At 38.9% G+C, this 15,200-nt stretch overlaps 1 protein-coding gene across 5 annotated transcripts in view; it reads right to left on the bottom strand.

The window, feature by feature from the left end:
- The window catches only part of LOC136244156 (uncharacterized), a 109,063-nt gene that overhangs the window by 55,608 nt on the left and 38,255 nt on the right, over positions 1 to 15,200 (bottom strand). For 4 of the 5 annotated variants that reach the window (XM_066035675.1, XM_066035707.1, XM_066035686.1 and 1 more), the window contains 2 exons: positions 9,613 to 9,721; positions 9,354 to 9,558 (listed from right to left, as the gene is read on the bottom strand). In XM_066035675.1, coding sequence (XP_065891747.1) covers positions 9,354 to 9,558; positions 9,613 to 9,721 — 314 coding nt within the window. The remainder of the gene's footprint in view (positions 1 to 9,353; positions 9,559 to 9,612; positions 9,722 to 15,200) is intronic. The other variant, XM_066035704.1, reaches the window with a different exon arrangement.

Below are 15,200 nucleotides of genomic sequence, written 5' to 3'. Positions count from 1 at the left end.
GTTTGTAACTGATCTCTCTACAGGGTGACTTGATTGCAGTCGAATATTCTACATGATGATTTCTTTGTAGCTGAACTCTCTACAAGGTAACTTCTTCTAGCTGATCTCTCTACAATGTAACTTCTTGTAGCTGATGTCTCTACTGGGTGACTTGTGTCTAGTTGTACACTCTACAAGGTGATTTGTTTGTAGCTGAATACTCTGCAGGGTGATTTGTTTGTAGCTGAACTCTCTACAGGATGGTTTCTTTGTAGCTGATGTCTCTACAGGTGACTTGTTTCTAGCTGATCTCTCTACAGGATTGTTTCTTTGTAGCTGAACTCTCTACAGGGTGATTTTTTCTAGCTGAACTCTCTCTAGGGTGATCACTTCACAGCTGAACCCTCTACAAGGTGGCTTTTTCTATCTGATCTCTCTACAGTGTGATTTGTTTGTAGCTGAACTCTCTACAAGGTGACGTTTTCTAGCTGAGCTCTCTCTTGTTTCTAGTTGATCTCTCTACAGAGTAACTTGCTAGCAAAGCTGAAGTCTTTACATGGTGGATTTTGGTTGTTAAACTCTCTGCACGAAGACTTGTTTGTAACAGAACTTCTACAGGGTGCATGGCTTGTTTATAGCTGAACTATCTTCAGTGTGACTTGTAATGTTCTGAATCACTACAGCAATATATTTGTAGCTGAACTCTCTATAGGGTGACTTGCTCCTTGCTGAACTGTATATAAGATTAACTTTTTGCAGCTGAACTCCCTACAGAATAACTTATAATGTAATAGAATTTTATAATGGAGTTAATAAATTAGCTGAATGCTCTATTAGGGTGACTGTTCTATTAGAGAGTATCTCGATCTCGCATTTGCTACACGGAGTTGGCTTTCAAATCATAACTCAGTGGTTTGTAATCCAATTCTTCTGTACTACTGCAAGGACTTTCTATGAAGATTATTCCAGCTATACACCGATTTTCAACTCATTGCTCTAAGCGGTTTGCCTAGTAGGTGTGAAAACTAATACTATTCTTATTCATAATAATCGATCACGTAATTGTGACACAGGTTGGGTTTTGTGTCATATCTCCGTGGTCTTTACCTCGATTCTTTTAAAACCACCAAAAGGCACTCCTACGATGGTTACTCCATCTACACAGCAATTTTCAACTCATTCCATGAAGCGGTTTGCCCTGTAGGTGTGACAACAAATCGATCTTGTTTTACGCGAATAATCGGTCATAACTCCCAAACCATTCAACGGATTTGCACCAAATTTGATGCTAGGATTCGCCTTTGGACTCCCTTTTTGTGTGCCAATTTTCAAGGCGATCGGAGCATGTGTTCGCATTTTATAGCAATTTTTGCAAGTGTGCGAAAACACGAAGAAAAAAACGAAGAAAAAATTGAAACTTTGGCAGCTCGTATCTAGGAAATGGCTAGAGCTATTTCCTTCAAATATGGTATGTAGACTCCCCTGGCTGGCGGGCGACTCTGTAGCAAATGTGGTTCCAATCGGATAAGGGATCACCGAGATACAAAGGTGTGAAAATGACGTTTTCTTTCTTCCTGTCAATATACCCACAGTGTGGCCCGCCCGCTTCTTGGGCCGCACGACACACTATCGATATGTGCATACCCCTGCCATAGATGATGTGTCATGATGCTACTTCCGGAAAGAAACCGCAACTTTCGTTGAAACATTTTTAAAATTGAATATCTACAAAACTAAACTAATAAAAAAAAGGACCGCTGCAGTAATATTACATCCAAAGTAGGTATTGCTCGAAAGACCAGTGCCGTAATATTACGTCCAAGATTATTGACAGTAAACAAAGAGCTATAACTCCGCAACAAATGAAGCTATTAGATCGAAACAGGGGCCATTGTATTCGCCATTCATAGGCGATTCTTTTGATATATAAGGCCAACTTATCACGCAAAACTAAGCCCGTGTAAAATTCCTAACAAAGTACAAACATTTAATATTTACACAACAATAAAACTAACCTTGTAGAAATCGCTCCATAACTTTGGCTGTGTTCATCGTATTAACTTCAAATCAAGCTCAGAGTGCTCACTATTTAGAGGCGAATAATTTGATATACACGATCATGTGATGCGGTTTAAAAAAAATTAAATGGCAGACTGTTTTTATTGATTGTGTCACGAAGAAATCGATCGCGTGTAGGTGTTTGAAACTCACCTTAGTGCTTTTAAGACATTGGTTCTACACTTTGGTAAGTTAGATAATGTTGTTTATTATTGTCAGGCGAGTCTTTTAGTATAATTTGTTATACAATTGAGCACTTGTAGGGACTTTGTCAATGCTATAAACTTATTATATTTTTTTAAAACACTAAATGCGCAATAATCATAAAACGTGTGGGCTTTCAGGGTAGACTATGCACACAATTCTTGGTCTTTAAAGGGTTAATAACAAAATTAAAGTTGTTGTCTGTTTCTACTATGTATGCATTGTTATATAAGTGAATGTTAATATTCCACTGCAGTTGACCTTTAAGTGTGTTTTAGCAAGCAGTCATCTAATCTTGTTTCCTTACTTTTTATTGCGTGGATCATTTCTCATTTCAGCTGTAACATTTTGAGCTTGTTTCCTTACTTTTTGTAGCATGTATTATATCAATCCCTATACCTCCTTTAAAACTTTTAATATCTAGTTGTACTGTATGTATGATGTATAAAATTTCTATTTTTCCTTACAATTGTTATTTTACTTTTTGTAATAATATATTGAACAATCACATACCGCATCAAAGGAAAGAATGGTGCTAGACCTGTTATAAAATTGCACGACTAAATGTACACCCCGACTATTAATTACTAAAATAGGAAGTGGTCATTTCACCTTGTTTTCAGCTACTGTATGCTCCAGCTGCTATACAGCATTAAAAGTGAAGAACAGTTCAAGAAGCAGTTCTACAATCAATCCAGTGAAGAAATCATGACTAATGATCACTGAAATGCAGAGTGACCTTAGTTTCAGATATGTTCCACCTGTTATACAGTATTAACAATACAAAAAGTGTTTCTTACACCTGCAATTCATGAAAATTAAAGCACTGAAGTCACAATGCATTACCACGAATCAAAACCTATGTATGTACGTTGTAGCAGAGAATGTAATGGAACACAAAGAAGGATAAAGGTATATACAATAAGTCCATCATGCATGCACTGTAGCTCCCACAGTTGGAGAAAGGACACATGTCAGGGTGTTGAATAGTGAAGCAAACAAGCTCATATTTTCCACAGCTGATCATGAGTAATGCTTGGCTGGAGGCATCAGTTAATTAGTCAGTCAGGCATTTGGTTGGCTATGCCTAACCATTACTGCCAAGCTGTCATGAAGAAAAATGAGACTGTTATTTTGGGTGAAAATTTAGTTTAAATTTAGTTTAGAATTTCTTCATTTTTTCTTCTTAAGCCATAGGGGGCTACAGGGACATCGATTTATTTCGCAAACTACAAAAAAATTGCTATAGAATGCAAACATCGCCTCAATCTGAGGCGCAAATGAAGAGTGTATAAAGATGAATTCATGTACCAAGTTTGCTGTGAATCTGTTGAATATCCAAGGAGTTATGAGTGTTTATTCAAGACAACATCAAACTTATGTCACAGCTACAGGGTAAACCAAGTGAGGGCATAAATTGTGTACATAGGCTGATCATCTATCATCATAGTAGTGCCTTTTGATGGTTAGAAAAGCAATAGTTATGAAGCTATAAAGCAAAAACCAAACAAGTGCAAAATAGCAGGATTGGGATAATCTAATAGAGCAGTCAGTGTGGGGTAAAAAGGTGCCAAAAAAACATACCAGAGTTTGGACCAGGGAACTCCATACCTAACACCCGCACCCTTAACCATTGAATTGCTGTTGTCTTGGTTGATCACCTCACTTAATCTATGCTTTATAAATGAAAATTCTTGCGTACAGTAAATGTTTACAATTTTCATCAATCTACCACTTCTCTATTAGACTATTGTCTGGTAAGTCTAAGTTACTTAGACCCTTTTCATGTTTGTTACGTGTACCTGCACTGGTAGCACTGGCAATGCATTGCCACTTGAAAACTGATTTTAAAAACCTGTAACAACAGTTACAGGTGGAGTGATGGCTTGTTTCTACTAATTAACACTATATTTCTCTGTCAAAAGCAGATGTTAAAAGCAGCTGTCAAATGTGTTAAGGTACAACAACTACATAAAGGGTCTGAATAAGCTAGACTCCAGACCACAGTTTGCTTCATTTAGACGCTATGACACAGGGCCATAGGGTTACTAAACTACTTAGATCCCTGTGGTCTGAAGTCTAACTGTTACTTAGAAGTCCTTCAAAAATATGCACTCTATTAGAGTAGTACAATAATATAACCAAATATATTATCTGCCAATGGAAGTTCTAGATTGTTCTATAACATTCTGTGTATGTTCTATTAGACATTTTATGTATGTTCTATTAGAAGCCCTCAAATGTACTCTATTAGAGTATACATTAGCCAAATATTGAACTAAAGTGTACAATACAGTGGCGGACAAAAAAAATCCCATTCTGTTGCATTTTATGTCTTTCGTGAGACATTTCCATTTTGTTAGCATTTTTAATTATTGGTGAGAGGTGAGAATGCGTATTTTATTTGCAGAGGAAGTGGAGTGAATGAAAAGTATAAGTGAACACTAACTAATGCTAACACACTAATGTAGCTATGTGTACTGCATGTATTTCTCTACGTAGAACACTACTGCTTACTGTTACAAGAGACGAGGTTCCTAATAGTAGCTGACTGTGACTGTTCTATTGTTTATTAAATCATATTTGTGTATAGCAACAAGTATTAAGTGAACTTTTCCTAAAAATACTAGCACCTGCACTCATACACTTTCTCCCTAATTAATGCTCACTACCTATTTATCTGAACAGAAGGAAATTTGGTTACTTAATTAATAGTGTTCCATCGATAAAAGTGAATTAATCTACATAAAAATATATCATACATTAAAATAAAAAGGAGACATTAGTAGAGCTAGTGGCTGGTTTTCTGGCATGTGGTAACTAGCTTCATAGCAACAAACCTGTGATGAAAAAATGATAAAACTAATTGCTAACAATTGTATTAACCTTCTGTAGGTGATATCACAGTTCTGTTATTCTGCTTAACATTATATTGGTTTGTTTAAATCTGATGCGAATGTTTAACTGCCAACAAGCTTCCATCCTAGACTCCTTGGAGCATCTTAGCAACAATTTTGCTTCCCAATGGTGCACAGTATTATTCATCGTCTCGAATAATTTTGCAATGGCTGGTACAACTGTTCACAAATTTCACAAATACTCCAAAAACGGTAAGACTGGTGCTAGCATTTTTATTCTGTGCTGACAGTATTTTCTTAGTCTTCTACTGCATGCAATGGAAATGGAACACCAACAGAAAGGGACCATTTTTTTGTCTGCTACTGTAATGTAATCAAAAACAGCCAAGCTGTAAAAAAGGGTGCAGCCTCCAAAATAGTAAGGGTGAAAAAGACATGAAATCCAAGGTGGTGGCCAAGAAATGGCTGTGATGGTAGCTTAATGGCAAAAAAAATTAATAACAACAATTCAGGTGAATCTGCATTGCCTCAATCTCCCAAGTTTCACTAGGATTCAGCACAAAATTCACATGAATTGTCATTTTTAAACCTTTTGCCATTACCTAGGGGTGGGCAGTATCTCGGTTATATCATAAAACCACAATATTCTGATGTAACGATACCAGTATCATCACAACTTCTTGGAAACGACATTATAACAATATCGTGATTATCATGGTGTTCTCCAATAATATTCGTATTAACTAACTACTGTAAACATAGTGCTGCTGTTTAGCTCCAGGAAAGATCGAGATGCTCTAATAGAGCAGTCACCTATATACTCTAATAGAGCAGTCAAGTAACGAATATGAAGTAGCTACTAAAGAGAATTTATTATTTTGGATTTTTATTGAGGAAAGAATATTGCTGCACACTGTGGCATTATAGCTAATAAAATGTGCATAGGTGAATGAGCTTTTGTTGCTATAGTTAGCAGTCTTTTAGTCATGCATGGGAATCCGTAAAACTCATGAATTTATGTCATGCACTTGTGTGTGTAAGACACATCCTCTCCATGCTTAATTGTAGGTCTAGCTAATGTCCATTATATCCATGTATAGTTCAATAATTGGTTAATTCCATGTACATGTATTTTTGTACATCCATTCATGTTGCTGCAGGTTATATCACTTGTGTGGGTAGGTGTAGTTTCATAGTAGAGCATCTGTCAAATATGAAACAATATCATGATAATTAGTAATATCGTGATATTTTCCCCATGATATATCGTGGTAGCAAAATTTCAATACTGCCCAGCCCTACCATCACAGCCATTTCTTGGCCACCACCTCGGATTTCACATCTTTTTTCATGACTTTTTGGGGGGCTGCACCCTTTTTTACAGCTTGGCTGTTTTTGATTAGATATCACTTCTTCTGTTAATTTCATACCTAAAGCCAGCCTATGGCCGCTTTGGGTATTACTTTAAACTCATTGTTTTCTTTTCAATAGAAATGAGGATTAGCTATGGACATGACAGAGAAATATTTTATTTGTTTACTTAACTATACATGTATACATTTAACAATATTATTCAGTAATTATTACAATTGTGTGTATTAATCATTAATTAATCAATACAGGCTGAATTGTTTGCAGTTAAATAATTATATTCTATACATTTCTAACTGATCTCTCTACGGGGTGATTTGTTTCAAGCTGATCTTTCTACAGGGTGATTTAGAATGTAGCTGATCTCTCTACAGGGTGACTTGTTTCTAGCTGATCCCTGTACAGGATGACTTGTTTCTATATAGCTCATTTCTCCACCGGGTGACTTCTTTCTAACTGAACTCTCTACAGCATGACTGGTTTCTACCTGATCTCTATACAGAGTGATTTCTTTTGAGCTGATTTCTAGAGGGTTTCCTGTTTCTAGCTGATCTGTCTACAGGGTGACTTGAAAAACAGTTGAACTCTTTGCAGGGTAACTTATTTCTAGCTAGCTGATTTTTGCACAGAGTGATTTGTTTCTAACTGAATACTGTACAGGGTGATTTGTTTCAGACTGCTGAGAGATTTGTTTGTAGCTAAATTCTCCACAGGGTGACTTGAAATGAGGTTGGACTCTCTACAGATTGATCCTCTACAGGGTGCCTGGTTTCCAGATCTCTCTACAGGGTACGTGATGTTTCCATCTGATCTCTCTACAGCATAATTTGTTTCTAGCTGATCTTTCTCCAGGGTAACTTAATTGTTTCTAACTGATCCTTCTATGGGGTGATTTGTTCCAAGCTGATACTTCTACAGGGTGACTTGAAATGTAGTTGATCTCGCTACAGGGTGACTTGTTTCTAGCTAGCTGATCTCTCTACAGGGTGACTTGTTTCTAGCTGATTTCTATACAGGGTAATATGTTTCTAGCTGATCTCTCTACTTAGAGATTTGCTTCTAGCTGATATCTCTACTGTGTGACTTGTTTATAGCTGATCTCTCTACAGGGCAGCTTGTTTCTACTGAACTTCTCAGCAGGGTGACTTGTTTCTAGCTGATCATTCTACAGAGTGATTTATTTCTTGCTATCTTTGTTTCCAGCTGATCTTTCCACAGGGTGACTTTCTACAAGGTGATTCGTGTCCAGCTGATCTCTCTACAGAATTATCAAGTAGCTGATCTCTCTACAGGGTGACTTGTTTCTAGCTGATCTCTCTACAAGGTAATTTGTTTACCGCCGAACTCTCTACAGAACTATAGTTGAATTCTCTTTAGAGTGACTGGTTTCTATCTTATCTCTTTACAGCATGACTTGTTTCTAGCTGATTTCTCTACAGGTTGACTCTAGCTGAATATATCTTCGCATACGTATCTTTGCAGGGTGACTTGTTTCTAGCTGATCTCTCTACAGGATGACTTTATTGCAGTTGAGTTCTATACTGAGTGGCTTATAACTGAGTTAATTCTCTACAAGATATGGATGAACACTTAAATAGAGTAATTTATTTCTTAGCTGACTGCTTTATTAGGGTGACTGCTCTAATAGAGTATCTCAATCTCTCACTTGCTACACTGAGTTGGATTTCATGCTGTAACTATGTTGCTTTAAATCTGATTCTTCGACACCGTTGAAGGGCATTTTTAAGATGATTATTCCACCTGTACACCAGTTTTCAAATAGTTCTCCAGAACGGTTTTTCTAGTAGGCGTGGCAAGTGATCGTTTATTTGTTAGCCAATCTCGATCGTGTAATTGTTACACACTGTTGGTTTTTTTGTTGTATCTTCCTGGTCTTTAACTCAATTACTTTCAAACTGCAAAAGGTTTGAGGTTCAACAGGTAACTTATTCATGTACCGATTTTCAGCTTCTTCCCATAAAAGATTTACCCTGTAGGCGTGACAACATATTGGTGTTATTTTTCGTGAATAATTGCTAATAACACCTTGACTGTTTATCATATTCCAGCCAAACTTTGGTACCAAGGTGCACCTTTATATCTCCCTTCTGTGTACCAAATTTCACCACAATCAGATATGGCAGTCACACTGTATGGAAGTTTTTGTAAGTGTGCAAAAAGAGGAAGAAAAATACAAAAAAACTAATTAAGCCAATTTTTGAAGTTGCATATCTCAGGAATGCTTCAAACGATTTCGCTCAAATTTGGTACGTATGTGAAGTACTGACATTGGTGGGCATGTCCACAGCAAACATTGTCTTGTTTCGCAAAGGCAACACAGAGCTACGAAGTGTGAAAATCGTGTTTTCTTTCTTCCTCTCACGGTGTTGCGTGCCAGCTTCTTGGCTGTACGACACACTACCGTGTGTCTTGATACATTTATAAGTCTGTCTTCAATAATCATCATTGTGTTAGTATAGATAACATTGTGTTAGTATAGATAACATTGTGTTAGTATAGATAAGAAGGAATGTGAGTAAAAATAAACCTGAAAGTCAGCCATAAGCTGGTCTTATAAAGTAAAAAAGAAGTGAAATCCACATATAAACAGCCAAGCTGTGAAAAATGTTGTGGCCTTTAAAGCCTGGGTGAAACAAGTTGCACAATCAAAGGTGGTGGCCAAGAAATTCACAAGGATTTTAAAGGCCGCACCATTTTTTCACAGCTTGGCTGATTTTGGGCGGATACATAAAACCCACAGTGTGGCGTACCAGCTTCTTGGGCAGTATGACACACTATCGCGTGTCTTGATATTAACAAAATTTTGAAAATGTATACTATTTTGTATTGTATCATTTCTATTGTCCCACGTCAATTACATACCATTTTCTTTCCACTAGATGAATATGAGTTTGTCACCATAAGATCTTTTATATTCAATTGCTCATCACTACCATCAAATCCAATCACACTGTCTACAGCAACTTCTTCACTGTCAAGTACATAACAGTTGGTCACCAGAACATATGAAGGCTTCCCATGCAACTTTACATATCCAATAAAACCAATTGCTAAAGTCTTCTTTGTGCTATATAATACACATGAAGAAAGTGCAGAATTTGTATAATATAAGTAAACTTACGGTTTTTTGATCCAGCAAAGAGCTTTTTGAACACCTTTTCTTGCTGCTTCACCAACATAGTCATTCCCTACGTTTCGTGCAGATGCAACAGATGCATACACGATTTTATCTACAAAAGATATAAAGATGGTGTACACTAGTACATCAAGACAAGCATTATTTTATCAGGTGGTACCAGTGTGTTACAAACAGGAAGAATATTAATATGATATTTTCGTGCATACATATATAGCATTGTGTTTCATACGTACCTTCCTAGAGAGTAAGCTTGTACCAATGACAGTTTACACAGAATGTATACTAAAATTTGAGCATAGTGCCCCAGTAATCCCTTCAAATTATGGAATACATAGGGATCCACTTATAGTTGTATACTCACAACTACTATAACAATGCCTTGTGTCACGATTCTAATAAATGTGCTCTGAATCCAATGTACACGCATGCGTACAATATACATGTGTCTAATACACAACACTTCCTCCCTCCTAAAAAGGGGAAGAGTGCATGGTTACAAGAAAAAAAATGTACAATGCACAATTTCAATCACTGTAAAAAGGAAAATCTATAATTAATACAGAAAATGATTACAATCAAGGGCAATAAATTGTATGCATGTAGTTCAGTTCAGATAAAGTCAAGACATTTCCTCAATGAGACGTTGAGGAGGGTGGCGATTCCTGATGGGCTGTAAGGTAACTAATTCCTGGCGGGGAGTGTCAGCAGCATTACTCCTATCAACTTCCAGGGGGCTCAGTGGCACTATTGTACTGTCTGACTCTATTTCTGGTGAAGTGACAGGTTGGTTAGGAGGTGCTGTGGCAGGTATAGGCACTGTGGGCTGCTCAATCCTGCCCTGACAAGGCAATAGATGGTCAATATGAGCTTGGCGAGTATGGCCATCCACCAGCACTTCATAGTTAAGTGGGCCCAGGACTCTAGACACTGTACCTGTGCTCCATTTGTCAGTAGCATTTAGCCGAAAGGTCACGAACCATTACCTCATCATTGGCAATAAAAGCTCTAGGTTGGTGGTCTCCTACTTTGAGTTCCACTGACTGTCCCACACAGTGTGGGGTACATGGATGAACTAATGACAGGCAAGTTCTTGGCGACCGGTTAAACAGGAGTTCTGCTGGTGTCCGTGAGGTGGTTGCACGATGAGTATTGCGGTATGTAGCTAAGAAACGAGCAATATGGGTCACAATTGTGGCATCCTTAGTGATCTTCACTTTGCTCAGAGCGTGTATGATTGTTTTCACCATATTTTCTGCTAGGCCGTTAGATGCCGGATGATAGGGAGGTACCCGACGATGGAGAATACCATTAGCTATCATAAACATGTGAAACTTTGCTGACTGAAATGGTGATCCATTATCAGAAACCAATGTGGTTGGGAGCCCATAACATGCAAACATGTTGCGGAGTTTATCAGTTGTCTGTTGTGCAGATGTGGAGGATACCACATGCACCTCTGGCCATTTAGAGTAAGCATCAATAGCAACTAACAGTAAGCGGTCTTTAAATTGAACATAATCTACATGGACTCTCTGCCATGGGTATTGTGGTACTAGCCATGGGTGGGCTGGGGCTTTCAGAGGGTTTCTACTAGTTAGACTACACTCTACACAGTTACAAGCAAGCTCTTCTATTTCTGCGTCTAGATCTGGCCACCAGTAATAACTGTGTGCTAGAGACTTTATACGGTTCATGCCCAAGTGGCTGGTGTGCAGCTCTTGCAACAAAGGTTTACGAAAAACATTGGGAATGATAACCCACAACCCCCACAAAATGCAACCATCTATAAATGTCAATTCGTGATGCCGTTTGTGAAATGGCCCCCAATTCAACCAAATTATTACCTGGCCAATGACCATACTGAATGGACTTAATCACAATGGACTGTTCACTATCACATTCTGATTCTTTAGCAATCTGTGATGCAGTGACTGGCAAGTCATTCCCCTGAATAACAATGTGTACCTTCTCTGTGTTGTCTCTGGATTTCTCAGATAAGGGTAGCCTGGACATACAATCAGCACACTGGTTGGCAATCCCATTGACATGCTCAATGGAGTATTGATATGCACTTGGTATGAGAGACCATCTCTGCTTTCTAGCAGCTGCCATAGTTGGGATTCCCACTTTACTGCTAAATATCTTGCAGAGAGGCCAGTGATTGGTCACCAATGTGAAGGAACGTCCATAAAAATATTTGTGAAAGCAGCGAACACCAAACACTAAGGCTAAGCCTTCACGATCTATTTGAGCATAAGCCATTTCTGCTTTCGTAAGTGTGCGTGATGCATAAGCAATTGGTTTCTGACTATTATCGTCCATTACATGTACTAGGCAAGCTCCTACCCCATACGCCGAAGCATCACAGTACAACTTGAGGGGTCTCTTAACATCATAATGTGCTAGGGCTGTGATTTGACTTGCCTCAAAAGCTTTCTGTTGTTTACTCCTCCATACCCAAGGAGCATTCTTATGTAACAGTTGGTAAAGGGGATACAAGGTGTGTGACATATTAGGTAAAAACTTGGCATTGTATGTTAACATACCTAAGAATGACTGCAGCTCCTGTTTGTTGGTAGGGGCAGGTGCCTCTTGTAGGCTCTTGACACAGTCTTCAGTAGGTTTGATACCATCAGGGGACAATCTGTGATCCCAAAACTCCAGCTCCGTGGAAAAAAATTGACCCTTTGACTTCATCAATTTGATGCCATATTCTTGTATCTGTTCTAGAAATGCACGTATGTTGGAGATGTGGTCATCTCTGGTACGGCCTGTAACCAATATGTCATCTATGTAGTAGACCACTCCAGTTAAGTCAGCTAACACTTGTGAGATAGCCCTTTGCCACAATGACGGTGCTGTTGTAATGCCAAATGGGAGCCGTGTATACTAGAATAGTCCACGATGCATATTAATAGTCAACAATGATTGGCACTCCTGTTTCACCTTCATCTGTTTGTATGCTCTTGCCAGATCAAGTTTGGTGTATGACTCTCCATTCACTAATGTACTAAAGATTTCTTCTGGGGTCGGCAAGGGGCATGTCTGGGCTTGCAAAACTGGGTTGACTGAGACTTTGAATTCTCCTCAAATTCTGATTCCACCATCTTTTTTGTGGACAACCATGATAGGGGTGTCCCAATCACTTCTCTCTATTGGAACAAGTTCCACTTCATCTACCTGCTTCAGTAGTTGCTGTTCAACTTTCTCCTTGAGCGCAAAAGGTACCAGTCATGGTTTGTGAAAGCGAGGAACCGTGGACTCTTCAACAATAATGGTCACCTCGATTCCCTTCAGAACTCCAAGTTCATCCTTGAATACATCAGAAAATTCTTCAACTAATGCTGTACTTGAACTGTCAGAGGAAGTATGGTGGACTTGTGGGGCTTGATCCATCAATTGGACTACATCATAGTGTAGCAGTGACATTCAGTTCCTACCTAGCAAGGGAAACTGCTTCTTGACATCAACCACCACAAACGTCGCTGGGATAGCCTGCTCATTGATTTTAACTTGTGCTTGGCATTCACTCGAAACTGTAAGAGGTGACTTGTCATACTGGTAAAAGGACACAGTGGAGGACTTCAGTTTACAAACAGCCTTTAACTTGCGGTTAAATGTTGATAGTGGTACCGTAGATCACTCCGCTCCAGAATCTACCTCCATTTCAATGGGCACTGAGTTGATTAAAACTGTGAGCAAAAACTTACCAGCCTTGGTTCCCAGCTGTAGGATCGTATGCATACATCCTGAGTTGTCACTGCTGGACCCATCATTTTATTCTTGCACTGCCTTAACTGCTTTGCTTGAGGATCCGTCAGCCTTCCTAGGTTTCTTCCCTCTACAGACACTTGTCAAATGTCCCACTTTCTGACATGAAGCATTTCGAAACTTACAATGGGCTGGCTGGTGGCCTGATCTGACGCAGCAATAGCAAGGCTTACTCTGGGCTGCCGAAGCTCCTGGCTAAGAGGTTGGTCACTTGTCATATCTGCATGAATGTGTTTGCTGCCTTTGTCTGCAGTTTCTGCTGCTGTGGCTTTCTGCAGTGCTACATCAAGTGTCAGGTCACTTATACTCAAGAGATCCCATTGACATTTATGATCACGTAGTCCACACACTAACTGATCATGCAGGGATGTGTTCAGATACTGCCCAAAATTACAGGTCTTTGCTAGATGCCTCAGGTTTGCCACAAAGTCTGCTACCCTCTCACCATCGTCTTGCACGCATTTGAAAAAGTTATAATGTTCAGCAATCTCAGTTGTGTGAGGGCGATAGTGTGCTGTCAGCACACCCACTATGTCAGCGAGGGTGAGATCTATGATTTCACGAGAGTTAGCTAAGTCTCTGAGTTTGGCAAAGGTTACTTGCCCTAACATTGTGACGAAGACGGCTTTCTTTCAAGCTATCTGTGTGTTGTCTTCAGCTTTAATATTGTTTGCTAAACAATAGAATTCAAAGCGTTGCTTAAAATCTTCAACTGACCCTTTGGCTGGATCAAATTCGCGAATGTTACCATGAGCCATCCTCGTCACCAATCTGTTGTATATTGATGACTACCATAACAATGCCTCATGTCACGATTCTAATAAATGTGCCCTGAATCCAATGTACACGCATGCGTACAATATACATGTGCCTAATACACAACACTCGTAGGCCATTTATGGTTCAAAACTGACAGGCTAAAATGTAAAGCATAGGTCTATTTTCAACACCATGAGCTATACACCCATACACATACAACTATCCCCAGGTTTGCCAGAACTGTATCAATGCACCAGACTGCTCATATGTCTTGCCACTGTGCTTGGGAAAAGAGCAGACCACTCAAACCTGGGTGATTTTGACATGATAATGTATTCATGTAGCTTTGTGTTCAATGTAAATAATCCAACCAGCTGACATGGGTGATAAGACCAATTTTCCCAGACCTAGACAAACCAGCCAGTTTGTGAGAAACAAAGACTATATAAAGTTTGCCTATGGTAAGCTTTGTTGCCTTATGTGTTATACAGGACTGTCAAAATTCTCACTGAATCTTTCAATCACCTTCATCCTTTGGAGTGGCCTGCATGGCAGCTTTCTTCAGTCTCTTGGCAATGTCAGAGCAACCCAGTGCAACCGAAAGTCCTCATTATTAATGTGCAGTGATGTAATGAGGGTGCTTATTTAGCCATATGAGCATGTATAGTTGCCATGGTGCTAGTGTTAATATGAGAAAACCAGCCGCTTTTGCTGAGTGTACAGTAGAAACAGCCATGTGCGAGGTAAGTAATCTGAGTGAAAAGTAAAATAGTGTCTAAATCAGTTATACGAGCACAATATGGAGTCCATAATATTTATAACCCCCTAGCCCCTTTGTAGTGCTCGTGCACTACAGATTTAGGGGTTCAGGTTTACAAATTTCATAGACTCCACACTGTGTCCATATAGTTGTAATTTATCTTGACCTTGATGCTAATATAGCACTTGGCTTTGTCTTATACAATATTAATAGTTTGAATTGTAGCTATAGTTCCAAATTTGTTTATTAAAAAGGCAACAAAATCATACACTTTGGCTAT

This window comes from Dysidea avara, chromosome 2 (genome assembly GCF_963678975.1).
Source record: "Dysidea avara chromosome 2, odDysAvar1.4, whole genome shotgun sequence".
NCBI classification, from domain to species: domain Eukaryota; kingdom Metazoa; phylum Porifera; class Demospongiae; order Dictyoceratida; family Dysideidae; genus Dysidea; species Dysidea avara.
Note: the sequence above shows the minus strand (reverse complement) of the source record. Positions and strands in the feature narration are given on the sequence as shown.